Below are 15359 nucleotides of genomic sequence, written 5' to 3' on the forward strand. Positions count from 1 at the left end.
CGAGTCTTATTTTTTATATAAGATGATTTATTCTTTTTTGAAGACTAATATTTATTTTCTGTAAAAAGACCTTTCATTTTTTTCTGCTTTTACTTTCAGAGAGCGTTTCTTCAAAGTAGATCGGTCTCTCTGGTTGACATGTACATTGACAATTCCGAACCCAGTGAGAACGTGGGACAGATCCAGTTCAGCTTGGAGTATGATTTTCAGAATACTAACCTCATCGTTAAAATTATACAGGTAATACTTTTCTGCCATAGGTATATAATTGAGCCGCTGGATTCTAGAAGGGTACATAAATTTTTTCTGCCGGAAAACGAAGTCCCCTGGACACTCAAAATTTATTTTTTCGACTTTTAATATTTTTCGAGCATATTCTTATACAGAATTCGATTGCATTATATTACGTAGCAAACACATACCAAACGTTCAGCCGCTCGCGCAACTTCAAAGTTTAAATATTCGCCATTTTATTATTAATTGTTCAATTGCATTGTAACTTTCCAGAAAACTTCTTTGGACCTTAATGAACAACTTTCTCACTGGAAGTTTGTTGCTGGTGAAAATTTACGAAAATTCCTCACAGGGTGAAAATTGCAGTTCATGAATTTTGCAATGTCTCATTAAAAAATTAATGACTTTTTAATTTTACTCAAAACAACTTTCTTCTTTTTCAGTCACTCGTAGAATATAATAACACGTATTTTCGTTTTTGTTTCATTAAGAAATTCGTAAAATTGTCTGAGCTGTCGCGAGTTGAAGTCAGAAAAACAATGAAAATTTTCTTTTAAAAAAAAAACAGTTTTTGTCTTATATTTCGAAAACGGAAAAAGATGGAAAATTTGTTATTGATAAGAAAAAGATGCGCAATCGAATTCTGTATAAAAATATGCTCGAAAAATATTAGAATTCGAAAAAATGAATTTTGAGTGTCTAGGGGATTTCGTTTTCCGCCCGAAAAAATTTACGTACCCTTCTAGAATCCAGCGGCTTAATTTATTTCCATATCGTTTTCTGTTGTTTAATTTCAATTTATCAATATTCTACTCACTGACAAAAAAGTTTAGTTAGAGTTACTGATAATACCATGATTATTTTTGATTAGTAAAATATGCAGCTCCTAATTAATTAGTTAGGGTTATCATTTTTGTTAAGTAAAAGTTCGTATAAAAAGAAAATCTGGAAAATTTTAATTCAAAAAAGAAAAATCGTCTAAAAAATAATTATTTCTATTAAAATTCTTTAAAATGAAAATTCTAATTAATTATTTATATTGGATAATTATGCTCCTCCTCTCGAATAATACTAAAAACGATTTTCCAAAAACTACCCTTAACTTCAAAAATTATTCCCTTAAAATTAAAAGTTTGTGTTTTGAAAAATCTTACTCATAGAAATTTGGAGCTAATTTAGTTTATCTAGAAAATTTTTATTTACTTTGGTCTTTTTTACATATTGAATAAATTTTATTTTGTTATTTTTAACATTGACAATTTTTACCTACAAGTATAGTTCTGATACAGACTCGATTTTTTCTAATAAAAGAGAGTAAAAAAACATTGGAGATTAAAAATGAAAAAAGATGTAAAGTCAACGTAACAGAAAAAAATTTAGAACATTTTATGAAATTGTTATCTTTTGTTATCGTAATATTTTAATAAAATGAAAATTTAAATATGCCGGGTGAATTCGCGAATCAAAAATAAATAAATTGAGATAAATATACGATCACATAGTAAAATTATTGATTGGCTAACTCAGTCCCAATCTGGTTAAAACAGAGGGGAGAGTTCGACTGGAAGAAATTTTCAATTAGACAAACTAAAATAAAATACCGAAATAAAAATTTAATACATTTATTATGAATAACAATTATTTAAATTTTTGAAATACAATTTGAAATTACAATTTCAATGGAAACAAAAAAAAGGGAATTAACAAAGAAAATGGGGGTTGCTCTTTCGACCGAATTATCCAAGAAAATAATGGGTCTAAATTCAAAGAGGACTAAATAAATCACAACATTGAATTACATTATGAATGGATTTAAAATTAAACAGACATTATTAAATCGGAGAAAATTCAAGTAAATAAATAAAATTCAAATAAATAATCTTTCTTCATTAAAAGTCAAAATTTGTCTCACCTGAATATTCGCAAAATTACTGTCTTCTAATTCACAATTAATAAATTAATTTACAAATACTTTATTAATAAGAAAAGAATTTAAGTTAAACTTTTTAACACTATTCTTCTCTGAAAGCCACCAAACGAAAGAGTTCGAGTTCTGTTTTCCAATCGTTTTATAGATTTTTCTTAGCAACCAAGATTTGTTGATTTTTGATCTTCAATTCTTTTAATGAAATGAATATTATTTTCCTTGTATACCAAAAATTGTTGATTCTTGATCTTCAAATATTTTTAAATAAATTTTTCGAGAAGTGACTAAGTAAAGTGAATATAGCTTCAGATAACATAAGATGATCCAATTTTCTTAAATTTAAATTAAATAATTAATTCTTCTGAATTGATGAAAGATTTCTATCAATTCGGTCGAAAAGATGTTGAATTATTATCTTTCTTCTCCAAAAATATCTTAAAAACAGAATAACTACTAGATTTTTTTTTAATTCTAGCATAAAAATATTTAACGATGATTTAAGGGTCGGAGATATAGAAGTCTTCGCTTACAAATAGGTAAGCCAAAGATTGACAATAAACCTTCTCAAAACAATGGAATTTTCCTTGAATCTTCAAATACACAGTTTAATCAAAATTAAAGGCAGGAAACGATAAAATCCATGAAGTTATTAATAAGAAAATCCAATAATTTTCGAGGTTCGACCAGAAAAAATTGATTGACTGGATCTTGACTCAGGATAACAGGAAAGTAGACAGGATTTAAACAGGTTTCAGGTTTTCCAGATGATTCCAAATTTACTCTAAATAGACAAAATTTCACAATATTAGTTATTAAATAATACAATAATAAATATTCCCCATTCTTGGAAAATTCGTGTAACTTCCAGAGAGTAAAAAGGGACTAAATCAATAAATTTTTAATTTTAAAAATAAAAATTAATTCAAATATAAATTTATGACTTACAACAATTTTGATCAGCAATTAATTAATCTGCAAGATTCACAAATAACGAAAAAAAACACTTCGGGTTATGATCCATGAAAATTATATAACTACATGTACATGTCATATTTTTCTTCCCCTTGCTTATGTAACTGTGTTCGAATCGTGGTAGTCGTTTCCGACCCAATTGCTTAACAATTTATAACACACTGGTATATCTCGTCAGATAATATTTGGACCTACTTCATCTAAATTTTTGTAACTTACAGTGGACCTTCTTGAGGTTGGGTAGTATCAATATTCTACAGTAAATTTCAAGGTTTTTATAACTTGAAACTTTTTCTTTTGTAACTCTCTTCCAAAAATGAACAAAAACAATCTCGAAGATGTATTTAAATTTTGCATAACCTTATGACAGAAGTGATTCTTTTGAAAATTTAAATAAAAAACTTTAAAAAAATAACCCAAAAAAATAATAAATAAGGAAAATGATGGTTTTTTAGGTAATTTGGTATTTTTATTTTATTTTTTCGTATTTTTGTCAAATTTTTTTATGTTTTAATTTATTTTTAAAACATTTTGTTAGCTTTCGTTTATTATTATTTTAATTTTTTTATATCTTCGTAATTATTTTTATTTTATTTTTTGTATTTAAAAATGTTCCAATAATAAAATTAAATTTGGTTATATATTTCAAATTAGAGTCACTGAAATTTTAGATATTAATATACAAATTAATTACATTAGGAGTAAATGAAAAGCTATTGAAAGTAAAATTATAAATGATACTTGATGTAACTGTCATTGAAAATTGTAGAAATCTTTATATCGGTCCGTTATCTAAATGGTGAGTATATGAATAACCAAACCGACGGAATATGGAGATAAATCATATTACTAACTGCAAAATGCTTTAGCTGTTGATCATTGAAGGCATATCTGTGGACGCATCAAGGATTCTGTTACGGAAATTTAATGAATGTAGGATAGCTTTCAATCGAAATATTAAAGAAACCTCATATTTTTGTTGCACTTAATATAGTTACAAATTGAAAAAAAGAAATTTAATAAATATTTAATGTAACAATAATATTGCGAAAACAATTATCGAGAAAATATACCGTAACAATATTGGTAAATTTATTAACATTTCATTTCGTAGTAAAATCATTCATAAGTTAAAAAAAGTACTCTTATTTCTCGTAGAAGGACATAATTGAATTTTACGTGAATGCTGATTTAAAGAATCATTTCCACGAAACATAAATTATGACTAAGTTACTTTGAGTCCCAATGGTAATACATTACTTTTCCCATCTTCTTTTTTTTAATTAAATAGAGAACAGTTTATCTTGTAATATGTAACGCATGTATAATTAAATGAAAACGAAAACTTGGTTGAAACTTTTTAGAGGAGAATGAGTTTCTTGATGCTTTGGGGCTTTAGAGTGTATATTCTCAGCTACAATACATATAAGCTTTTCAAAGTTTCTCATATTTTCGATGCTTCTTAGTTGTTCACTTTACTAATTGGAATTGTTTTGTTTATGATAAATTTATTCATTTTTAATTTCTTTCTAACATTTTTCTTCTTTAATTTCTTCTAAGGCTCTTTATAAATCAACCTCTATAATTTTAGTACTTTCATTTTAATCCTATTAATTTTAATATACATAGCGATTCTTTTAGTATGGTGTCAAAAACCCAGAGTACCCTTTGAGGGTTAACTGCTTCTAGAAATCATTAACTTGTAAATCTCTTAACCATATTATTGACAATATCTCAAAAATTCGAATTGGTAAGAGTTTCATTGGATAATTTTTAATAAATCACTATATATAAACTGAATAAAATTGAATTATTAATTTTGATAAATTTTAATTAACTTTAAAATAGAAATAGATTTTCTACTTTAATTTTGACATATAACAAGAGAATTTTCTGGGTTAAGAGAATCCAATAAATCATTATAAATGAAGTAATATTCTGATTTTGTAACATTAAAAGCAGATTTGTGATATTATTTATCAGAACCATCAAATTTGTGATGGCTCCTGTGGTATTTAACAATAGCAAATAGCTACGAGGGAGTTGATTAACCACAATAAGTTGGTCGCTTAAATGTTCCAGATGTATATATTCCTCCCAATAATAATACCTTTTACTGCTCCTCGCTTTCAACTGAAATACTCTCGTAAATTACTTTGTACTTTAAGTAAGCAACAATAATTTTGCCATTTCACAAAAAGCAGTAATTACATTTACTAACCAAAAGCATAAATGCATGTGTATTTAATATTATATTTATAATTAAAAACCACTGTAAAATTGTAACATCACGTTTATTTTTGGGGTAAAAATAAAAAATTATTACATCTTATATTATTAATATTTCAAATATTAATAAATAAAATATATTTTTAACATAAAAGTATATAGTTTAAAGAATTAAGTCAAAATATAAATGAAAAATTAAATTGAAAATTGAACTGAATGGACAAAGAATATAAAAAAGACCGTCAGAGGCGCTAGTGGTTTTAAAAATGCATCAGTCACTTCCAAAAATAATAATAATTAATTCTATAAATATTTATTTATAATCGTACTAGTTTAAAAAAAAATCTATAGAAAATTTTAGAAGTCATTGAGAGAAATGTGACATTTATGCCTAGCTAAAAATTCCTGTACAGGATCCTTAAAGGATCCCTAGAGGTTCCTACATAGGATCCTTAAACGTTTCCTGAGGGATCCTGTTATGGTTCCTACAAATGTTCCTTAGCATGAAAACAAATAGTGAAATATTTTCCTTTACAGGATCATGCAAGTGTTCCTGTGTAGAAACCTTAGCATAAAATTATTTTTACACATTTTCTTGTATAGGAATCTTCAAGGGAACCTTACTAACTAATGTTCCTGCACAGGTTGCTGTACAGGATTTTGTACAGGATCTTCCAATATCCTGCAACGGATGCTAGTGGGATCCCGCGTAGGATTCTTAACAGTACCCCTCAGGGAACCTTTAAGGATGCTATGTAGGAACCTCTAGGGATCCTTTAAGGATCCTATACAGGAATTTTTAGCTGGGTGTGCACTCTACATAGGCTGCCAATGTTAAACTAACAAACTTTGAACTTAAATATCTCGTTTCAGAAACGTTCAATTGTTTTCAAACTTTGAGAATATGTGGATCTCGATATTAACTGTTAAAATATTAAATTTCATTTAATTCCTAGAAAAATATTGTGCGTGTACTACCTTAAAAAGTTAAAATTCAACTATCACTGGTTAGTTTCCATTGTCTCCCATTGCCATTTGTCATAATTCTCGTCAACTACCACCGCCCGCTCTAGTGAAAATTTAGTGACTCTATTGTTAAAATTAAAAGTTACTATAAAGTCACTAAATTTTCACTAGAGCAGGGTGCGGTAGTTAACGAGAATTATGACAAATGGCGAGTGGGGACAATAGAAACCAACCACTATTTTCTATAAATGTGTTTTAAAAGAGCTAATATCTTAGTGATTTTCTTATTAGGAACAGTTTAGGAATTCACTATGACTATTTAAAACATAGAAACTAAACTAACATGAGTAAAAAAATTATTCAATCTTTAGATGATGGGGACTGCCCGTATCTTTATAAATAAATATTCAATCTTTTAATAATTTCTAAACATTCCATGGCATGTTCGAATTCCTAAAAATTCGATCTTTTCATAATTCAAAGACTTGAAAATAATTGATATACCAATTAGAAATTCGAATCTTTAACAATTCTATCTTTTAAAAATTCGATTTTCTGATAAGTCGAATTTTTAATCATTCGAATTTCGAAAAATTCAAACTTTTAATAATTTATTATTATTAAATATATGGCACATTTCATTTAAATTGTCATATTCAGCTTCCAGAAAAGTTGAGTTGTAAAATTTTGATTTTAAGGTTAAAACTAATTTTTTTATACAGTTTAACATGTTAAATTAACAAAATAAATAGTGGTCACAAAATTAAAGTCATAAATTTACAAGTTGATTCGATTCGCTTGAAACTCGTTACTTAGGGGTTTTTTGGGTTGCTAATTACAAATATGACTGATGCGGTCGAAATTTGTTTCTCGGGGGTTTTCGGGGTCGCTGAATTCGAATTTAATGACAGATGAATCCAAAAATCTTAAATACGATGAAATCAAATTTTTTTGAAAGCTCTGTTTGGAACCTTATTAGGCCTATAAGTGATTTTTAACTGGACTGCGAAGGGGTTAAATATTATATAGGCAAAATGCAAAATTTATGTCCTTAAACATTATGAACATAAAACAAATAAACATCTATTCATTTCGCCGAAAGAATTAAATAATTGGGTTATAACCCCATTTTATGGAAAAAATTAGGGGGAGGGTTGCGTGTACGGGTCATGTAGTACACGATTTATGCTATAATTTAAAACTGTTTTGAAGTTTTTACCACGTTAGGTTAAATAGAAAAATCATATTAAACACCCATAAAAACATGTTTCTTTGGGGTTTTTACCCCAACTTTTTTCAAAATCCTGACATGCTAGGCAATTTTAAGATCCGGGATCGTTTTCAGCGCCAAAAAATACATTAGAAACCATTCTGATATCAAGATAAAAGAAAAAAGTTTTATTTTGTAGGCCTCTGTGATTTATTACGTTTACTGAAGCCATATATACAAATTTGCATTACACTTATGACCATTACACGTTTTGCTCGTTTTTCGCTTATAAAATGAAAACGGTTATACTTATATCGACGGGGTTGGTCTCATTCGAAAGAGAATCCAAAAATACATTAAATTCCATACCGATATAAAATTCAAAATATTTTCTAACCATTTTCAAGGCGTTACACTGTTGACAGAAATTCAATTACGAAAGTTTTTCGGCTTTTTCTGCTGCTGTTGTGTTCTGCTGCTTATGCGATGGTAAAGAAATTTTTTTGCTCATAAGGTAATTTAAATAGCAGGTAAAAGTAGGAAATTCTTCCGGCAAAACGTAAAAATACAAAAGTGGGGGACACGTCATTTTCATTTTCTGGAAATTGTATAAAATAAAGTTTAATTACCAACACTTGATTTTCCTTAAATATAGAACTAATACTTCACGAAACATTTTTTTAATCTGGTTTAAACACTATATTTTCGACATTTCATTCATTTGAACATTGAAAATGTCTCCGGGGACGCATTACACTTATGACATTTTGCCTGCTTTTTGTTCTGACAATTATATGAAAATCACTATTATGTCCTTGTAAGTAGAAAAATTATTGAAAATTATTGCTTTTTACTATATAAACAAATTAATTTTAACTAAGGTTATATCAAATAATTTTTTTGGCAAGGGACACGCATATGACAATTTAAATGAAATGAGCCATCTGTATTTAATTTGATATTAAGTAAAAGATATTTGATATTTCGAATTTTTAAAAATTCGATCTTTTGGTTATTATATTTAAATTTTTAACAGTTCGATAGAATTGTTATTTGATTTTATGGAATTCAGATTTATGTGATTTAGGCGAAAATAAGGCAATTCTCACATTTTTCTGTATCAGAAGTTAATAAAAAAAATTTGACACAATAAAATTAAAGAATAAAACGGAGAATTTATCAGAATTGAAAATACCTTCGTTAATTGTACGTTATATTTTTAGAGTGAAATCAATAGGAGTATGTGTGTGGAGCGTATTTAGAAAACGAGAAACGAGTTTGAAAATATAATGAAGTATACTTGACCCACAGATGGCTTAGACTAATTCGACTTGACATAGTGACTACTTTAATCCATTACTCTCAAGTCACTTGATCCTTCATGGATGTGCTTGGCTCGGTGTCAACTAATTTAAGCAGTGAAGCACATACCTGTGAAATAAATGTCTAAAGTGTATAACTAGGAAACAGTACCTTGCTTATGTTAGCTTGAATTTTCTTTCTAAAACCACTTTTAACTACATTTTGTAACCTTGATTCCACATGTTTTAAATATCAAATTTTATTTCAAATAATTCTTCAATTTTCTTATTAAAAAATTAAATAATAATCATTAAATTACCTACAATGTAAGTAAATTTTTTGACATATTTTTCAAATAATAAATACCTCAAATAAAATCACAATAAATATTATTTACTGTTATTGTTAAATTGTTACTTTTTACTACAAAATTCAATAAATAACAAATGCAATTTTTTAAAAAGTTTTATAATTATTAAGTTAATGAAAGCATTCTCCGCTTTGATGATAATTTAAAATATTGTAAATTTAAGGGAATTATGAAGATTTCTATTTAGGTAATGCATTTTATATTATAAAATCAAAGTTTATTGCGAGTTTTGCGTTCTGTGCACATTTCAGCTGTTTCATTGGGACGAAATTTGTCCCGGGTGAAATCAAGAACATTGAAAATTCACATCAATTTCAAACTTCTCCCCTGACAGATTTCGTTTTTTTTCTTTTGAATTTGTATAGCTTCCAGCCAATCGTACAACCTGAAACTGGATATAATTAATACAATTCTTTCATTATATATATTTTTTGTAATTGTTTAATAAAATGTCATAAAATTTCCTGATTTATAAATTTACAGACTTCCGATTGAGTTTAAGGCGCAAAAAAAGTCGTTATAGTCGAGTTTTTTTATTTTAATCTAAATTTAATTAGTTAATAAAACATAACATAACAGTACGTAGTATAAAAAGAACCAAAAATATTTTTCAAAAATTCAAAAATTTTTAAAAATTGCGAAATTATTGAAAAAATTGTTTGTCCAAGATTACAATTGAAATTTAATTTTAGATAATATTTTTAAAATATTTTAAGATAGGGTCAGTTAAGGTAAATAGAAACAGATTTGCTAAGTTGCACCAATAATATAAGTTTTTTCTTTTAAATCGCAATACTTTCGCTCTTTTTGTGTATTGAGTTATTATTTAACTTCCGTGGAACAATTTTATGAGGTAGTAGAAAATATGGGTATCATTAAATCGCAATAATTAACTGTTTCTTTTTACCTCTAAATTTTTTAACTTTGCTAAAATTTAGGGGTAAATATGAAACAGTCATTATTTCTTAAAAAATTTAAGAAAAAAATTAGTTTGAAGTATGCAAATGTTAAAAAATACAAAGAATTCTATTTACCCCGAATTTCCAGTTTTTAGGGATAAATAGAAACAGTCTCCTGTTTTTAATTAAATTTTGCAAAATGAAAAAATCAAAGTTGATTTTTATTGTAGTATTAATAAGAGATAATTATAAATAATAATAGGAATTTTTAGTTCTTTTTTTTCCAAATGCGAGTCAAAAACGTGAAAGGGTGTCATCTTTGATTTTCAATTTTTTATGCAATAGGAAATAATTTTGTACTATATATGGCTGCTAATTGACAAACGGAAAATGGGAGAATACTTAAAACCTGTCGGGAATGATCTAAGGTTCAAAGTTTAAGGGCGTATTTATTTTCAAAATCTATTTACCCCAACTGACCCTAATTTAATTTGTAAAGAATTTCATTAAAATTATTGAAAATAATTAATTCAGAGAAGAATTTTAGTTAAAAATTTGTTAAATAATTTAAATAAGGAAGATCTGCATTGTGTACTAAAAAATATGTATATTCTCGTGTAGAAATTATGACGTGGTCCTTAAATGGCAGTTGCCCGTTAACCATGTTTCTGACGTGGCCCTGGGAAGGAAAACTGTCTAGACTTGTGAAAAAACTCGCAAAATCCATACAAAACCCTAATTTATATCACAATAAAATAATGAAAGTGGCAGGTTTGAGTAATTTTTAGGCATGCCAAACTTGTGGAAAACTGACAAGGGCCTTGTCTGAGCCTTAATTTAAATATGGCTAAAAGGTCAATTTCTACACGGGTTATGTTTAAATATTTTGTAAAAAAGTAGATAAAGTTAGATTTTCTTGAAAGAAATTTAAACTTTACGTGAGAAAATAAAAAAACTAGATCATGAAACATATACCTATATACGGATAGCTGTAGGGTAATAAAGATTGACGTGTTTCACTCTTCAAAGAATTAAGTGCTTTTTATTATATCAGATTCTTCTTCGTACAATCTCCAACAAACACACAAAAAGCAATACCTTACTGTACCTAATGTATTAAAATTCCAGAACAATATTTTTGTATTATAAATTATACATAATTTATTCAAATTAAAAACATATATAAACAAAGATTTGCTGACACAGTTGGAATTTAATTAATGAAAGTTTTATATATTGTACTGAAAGAAATTAATTTTTTTTAAATTTATCTAATTTTTAATAAAAATTTAACTCGTTAAACAAATCTTTTTAATTAAATTAAAATTGTAGATTACTTTATTTTAATAATATTAAGTACCTAGTATTATGATGTTTCAGGACACAAGTCTTAGGGTGTGGTATCTTTTAGGTTCGCACAATTTGCAGAGTTCTAAAGGAACATGTTGTTTGATCTTGCATGGCACGATTGATCACTGTTCCCTTACGTGTCTCGTTTTATGTTCACGTCGTGAAGAACATTAACCATCGGATTTTCTCTGAACTAGAATCGAACGATAGCTGTAACTGTAATAGTGCTACCACATTATTTCAAGTCATAAAATCAAATTCTCATATTGCAATTTAACTCTTTTAAGATGTAACGGTTCGTTTATATCAAATTAATATTTTAATAAAAATGAAACTTTAATTTGAGGCCCAAGGAGTTTTCCTTTTAATAAAATACAAAGAATATAAAATCAATATATATTTTTTATTCAATACAACACTCGCCATTCATACAACAATTGTTTTATGTGTGCAGTATGGTGTGTAAGTGTGGTGTTGGAATGAGTTATGTTTTTTATATCTCACATACTACAATAATCTTTTAAGTAGACTATTAATACAAAGTTTCTCTGTCTAATAATTCGTAAATAAAAATCAAATTTATTATATTTTGCTTAACTGAAACAAAGGTTCATAAAAAATTGGCAGAGGTATGATTGAACTTGCAACAAAGATTAATTAGAAAATGGATGGCAGTGGTATTATTGAATCTGCAATCAAAAGAATCGAGAATTTGTTTTTATAATATATATAAGCAAAATTTAGGATGCAAAGGTGTAATTAAACTTGCATAATGGAATGCAGAATGAATCCTTAAGTGGGGGCTTAGCTGGCTGATCCCACAGATTCATATATTAAATACATGCATATATGCTTTTAATTATATGCATCTAAAAAAGTTCTCAAAAGAAAGGGAACTCTAAAATGGATCACTTACGATTTTCTTAACAGCCTAGACGACGGTGGGTCTGAATAATGTTCAACCCAAAAGTGCTTGCGTATTAAGTTGATATCTATAAAGTACAAACTTAATGTTAAGTAGTTTTTGATATAATTATATTTGCCATAAAGCGTTCGAGTTTAGAGCTATTATTTTGAGTGTAAGGAGCGATTGAAGTGTAACGTTCCAAAATTTTAAGGTAAAAAAATATTTTTAATGTACGCGCAGTTTGCTTTCGGTTTTATAATTTTACAGTTTTAAAAAAACTTTTTTTATAATATTCTTTGGTCCTTTAGGTGCAATTTGATATATTGACCGCTGGCCTAACCTCATTCTTGAATTTTCTGTAGCTCGTTAAAATATTTTTGACACTCGGGATCCATGAGACACGAATAACTGGGGTCTCATGAGACAATCAAGCTTCTTGGAGACACTACATATTTGTTATATGTATTTAGTCATTTTAGAAACATTCTGTAATTGAAAAATTGTTTTTATAAATTGTAAGTTTAATATAATGCAGCCTAATAAAAAAATCTCTTTTTCATTAAAGGTTATTTATAGAATGTAGCTGAAGTATAAGACGTTTCAATTCGTCTCATGAAACGCTCGCAGCGCCACAAAAGCTGTTTTGCATAGGCGTCGCAAGTGGTGAATAGCCCAAAAGATAATATATATATAATTCAATAAATTACATTAAAAAATAAAGTTATTTATACATTTTAACATAAAAAACATAAAAATATACTGTTGGAATTGAATAAACTTAATTTTAAAATACGGGAATAATTAATGATAAACGATTATTCAAGTTTGTGACACGTTTACTCTTTCCTTGTTTTACATAGACTGCTTGAATTTTGTAGTTTTTATCGTCGTTTTATTTCAGAAGTCCTTTCCAGGTAGTGGGGTTTCCCTCTGAATGTCTCCTCTTTTGTGTAGTAATCCATTGCGGCCATCTGTAACAATTAAAGGAAGAAACCTTCTACTTTGAAGGTGTATTATGGGACAAACAATAGCAGTGGTTGGACCAAACAATGATTGACAACCATTCACATAAACACAGATGTTTGAAAAGCAATAAACATAGAAGAGGTCGACCTTCTGTTTGTATAATTTCTGTTGAAGTGAGAGATACCTGCCAGTAACAGGAGTTCAATAAAATTTGTAGATAGAAGAATTTTAAGCAATAGCTTAAACATACCGCCCGCCTCATTCCATTCACTGGAATGATGGCAGAATTTACCATAATTATCAGATTAAAGATTACAATAGTGCGATTAAAACCAGAACAGTAAACATAACTCAACGTTGATTATAACAAACAATAGAAGTAATAATAAATACCGCCCGCCATGGGTCTATTCCGTTTGAACAGGTAGAACACATAGTTGTATTTTGTTTGTAGTTCATTTGCAAAGAACTGTGACTGAAGATATTTCAACCAAAATAACTTAGCAGCATCTAATTCAGAAACACTAGCTACTTTTGAATCGTTGGGATGTAATTTAGAATTACATTTATGTATAAAGAAAATAATAGCAGTGATTTTTAAAAGTTTAGGCCAACTGTTATATTTAGTTAGATGTTGGTTAATGAAATCGTTAGATTGTTGAGTAGATGTAATAAAAACTTTGTTAGTTGTATTCTTTGTATCAACACTACAATCAAGTTCCGGTAATGTAGGTCAAGTAGTGGGAGAGTTACTTAACCATTTAGGACCGGATCACCATAAGTCGTGGTTAAGTAATTTTGACGGGTAGATACCTCTGGAAGCACAATCTGCCGGGTTATCGGCTGTTGGGACGTGTTTCCAAATGACGGTAGGTAGAAGAGAGTGTATTGTTTCAACACGATTAGCGATAAAAGTGCGCCACGTCGAAGGATGTTTCGATAACCAGGCTAGGACTATGGTAGAATCAGTCCACCCGTAGACAGGAACTTTATCTAAATGTAAATCATTTACGGTCTTTTTTAGTAATTTAGCTAGTAAGACAACTGCACATAGTTCTAGTCGAGGGATAGTTAAAGTTTTTAAAGGACCTACTTTTGTTTTTCCTAATAATAGAGATACATTGGTCTTTTGTAAAGGATTTTCAATCCGCAAATATACTACAGCCGCATAAGCTCGCGATGATGCGTCAGCGAAACCATGTATTTCTATTATATTTTGAGAAGTTAATCCTGTCCAACGTGGGATAGTTATTTTTTGAACATCATTAAGTTCATTACAGTAAGATCTCCACCTAACGCTTAAATCTTCAGGAAGATTTTCGTCCCAATCAAGGTGCCTAATCCAAAGATCTTGCATTAAGATTTTAGCAATTATTAAAATGGGAGATATCCAACCCAAAGGATCAAATTGTCTAGCGATTACCGATAGAACGATTCGTTTAGTAGCAATTTTATTATTTTTTTGAGAGATAGAAATTCGAAATACGTCGTACTGAGAATCCCAAAAGAGTCCCAAAATGGCATGTGGATCAAAATCATGTAGTATTAATCGAGCGTCATCTATAGGATTCTTGGAATTCTCACTCAAAAGAGGTGAATTTGAAGAAATTTTATGTACAGGGAAACCACCTTTAGCGAGAAGTAGAACGAAATCGTTTTTGAGTCGCAAAGCACTTTCAAAATCATCTGCTCCGAATAGTCCATCATCGACATAAATATCATTTAACAATACTTTTTTAGCTTCTGGAAATGCATTTCCTTCGTCGTTTGCTAACTGTTTTATCACTCTATTAGCCAAGAAGGGAGATGAAGAAATGCCGTACGTTAGTGTCAACAATTGAAAATGTTTAATTTTCTCTGTTTCCTGAAGTCGACAGACTACACGCTGAAAATCAACATCTTTTTCGTCAATTAGAATGCGACGAAACATTCTACTAATATCAGCTGTCATGACGAAACGATAATTCCGCCAGCGTAATATTATTGATGGAATATCAGCATGTAGTTTAGGACCAGGGAGTAGTAAA

The 15359-nt window shown here is 28.5% G+C and overlaps 2 protein-coding genes across 8 annotated transcripts in view; one reads left to right on the forward strand and one right to left on the reverse strand.

Moving 5' to 3' along the window:
- LOC127285401 (synaptotagmin-7) overlaps nucleotides 1-15359 on the forward strand; it is an 858561-nt gene that overhangs the window by 737978 nt on the left and 105224 nt on the right. For all 7 annotated transcript variants that reach the window (XM_051311398.1, XM_051311399.1, XM_051311396.1 and 4 more), the window contains one exon: nucleotides 100-240. In XM_051311398.1, coding sequence (XP_051167355.1) covers nucleotides 100-240 — 141 coding nt within the window. The remainder of the gene's footprint in view (nucleotides 1-99; nucleotides 241-15359) is intronic.
- The window catches only part of LOC127285399 (dynein axonemal intermediate chain 7-like), a 236925-nt gene that overhangs the window by 28534 nt on the left and 193032 nt on the right, over nucleotides 1-15359 (reverse strand). The window lies entirely within an intron of this gene.

This window comes from Leptopilina boulardi, unplaced genomic scaffold (assembly GCF_019393585.1).
Source record: "Leptopilina boulardi isolate dan_hultmark-lab unplaced genomic scaffold, ZJU_Lbou_2.1 LbouV2_332, whole genome shotgun sequence".
In the NCBI taxonomy this organism is placed as follows: Eukaryota; Metazoa; Arthropoda; class Insecta; order Hymenoptera; family Figitidae; genus Leptopilina; species Leptopilina boulardi.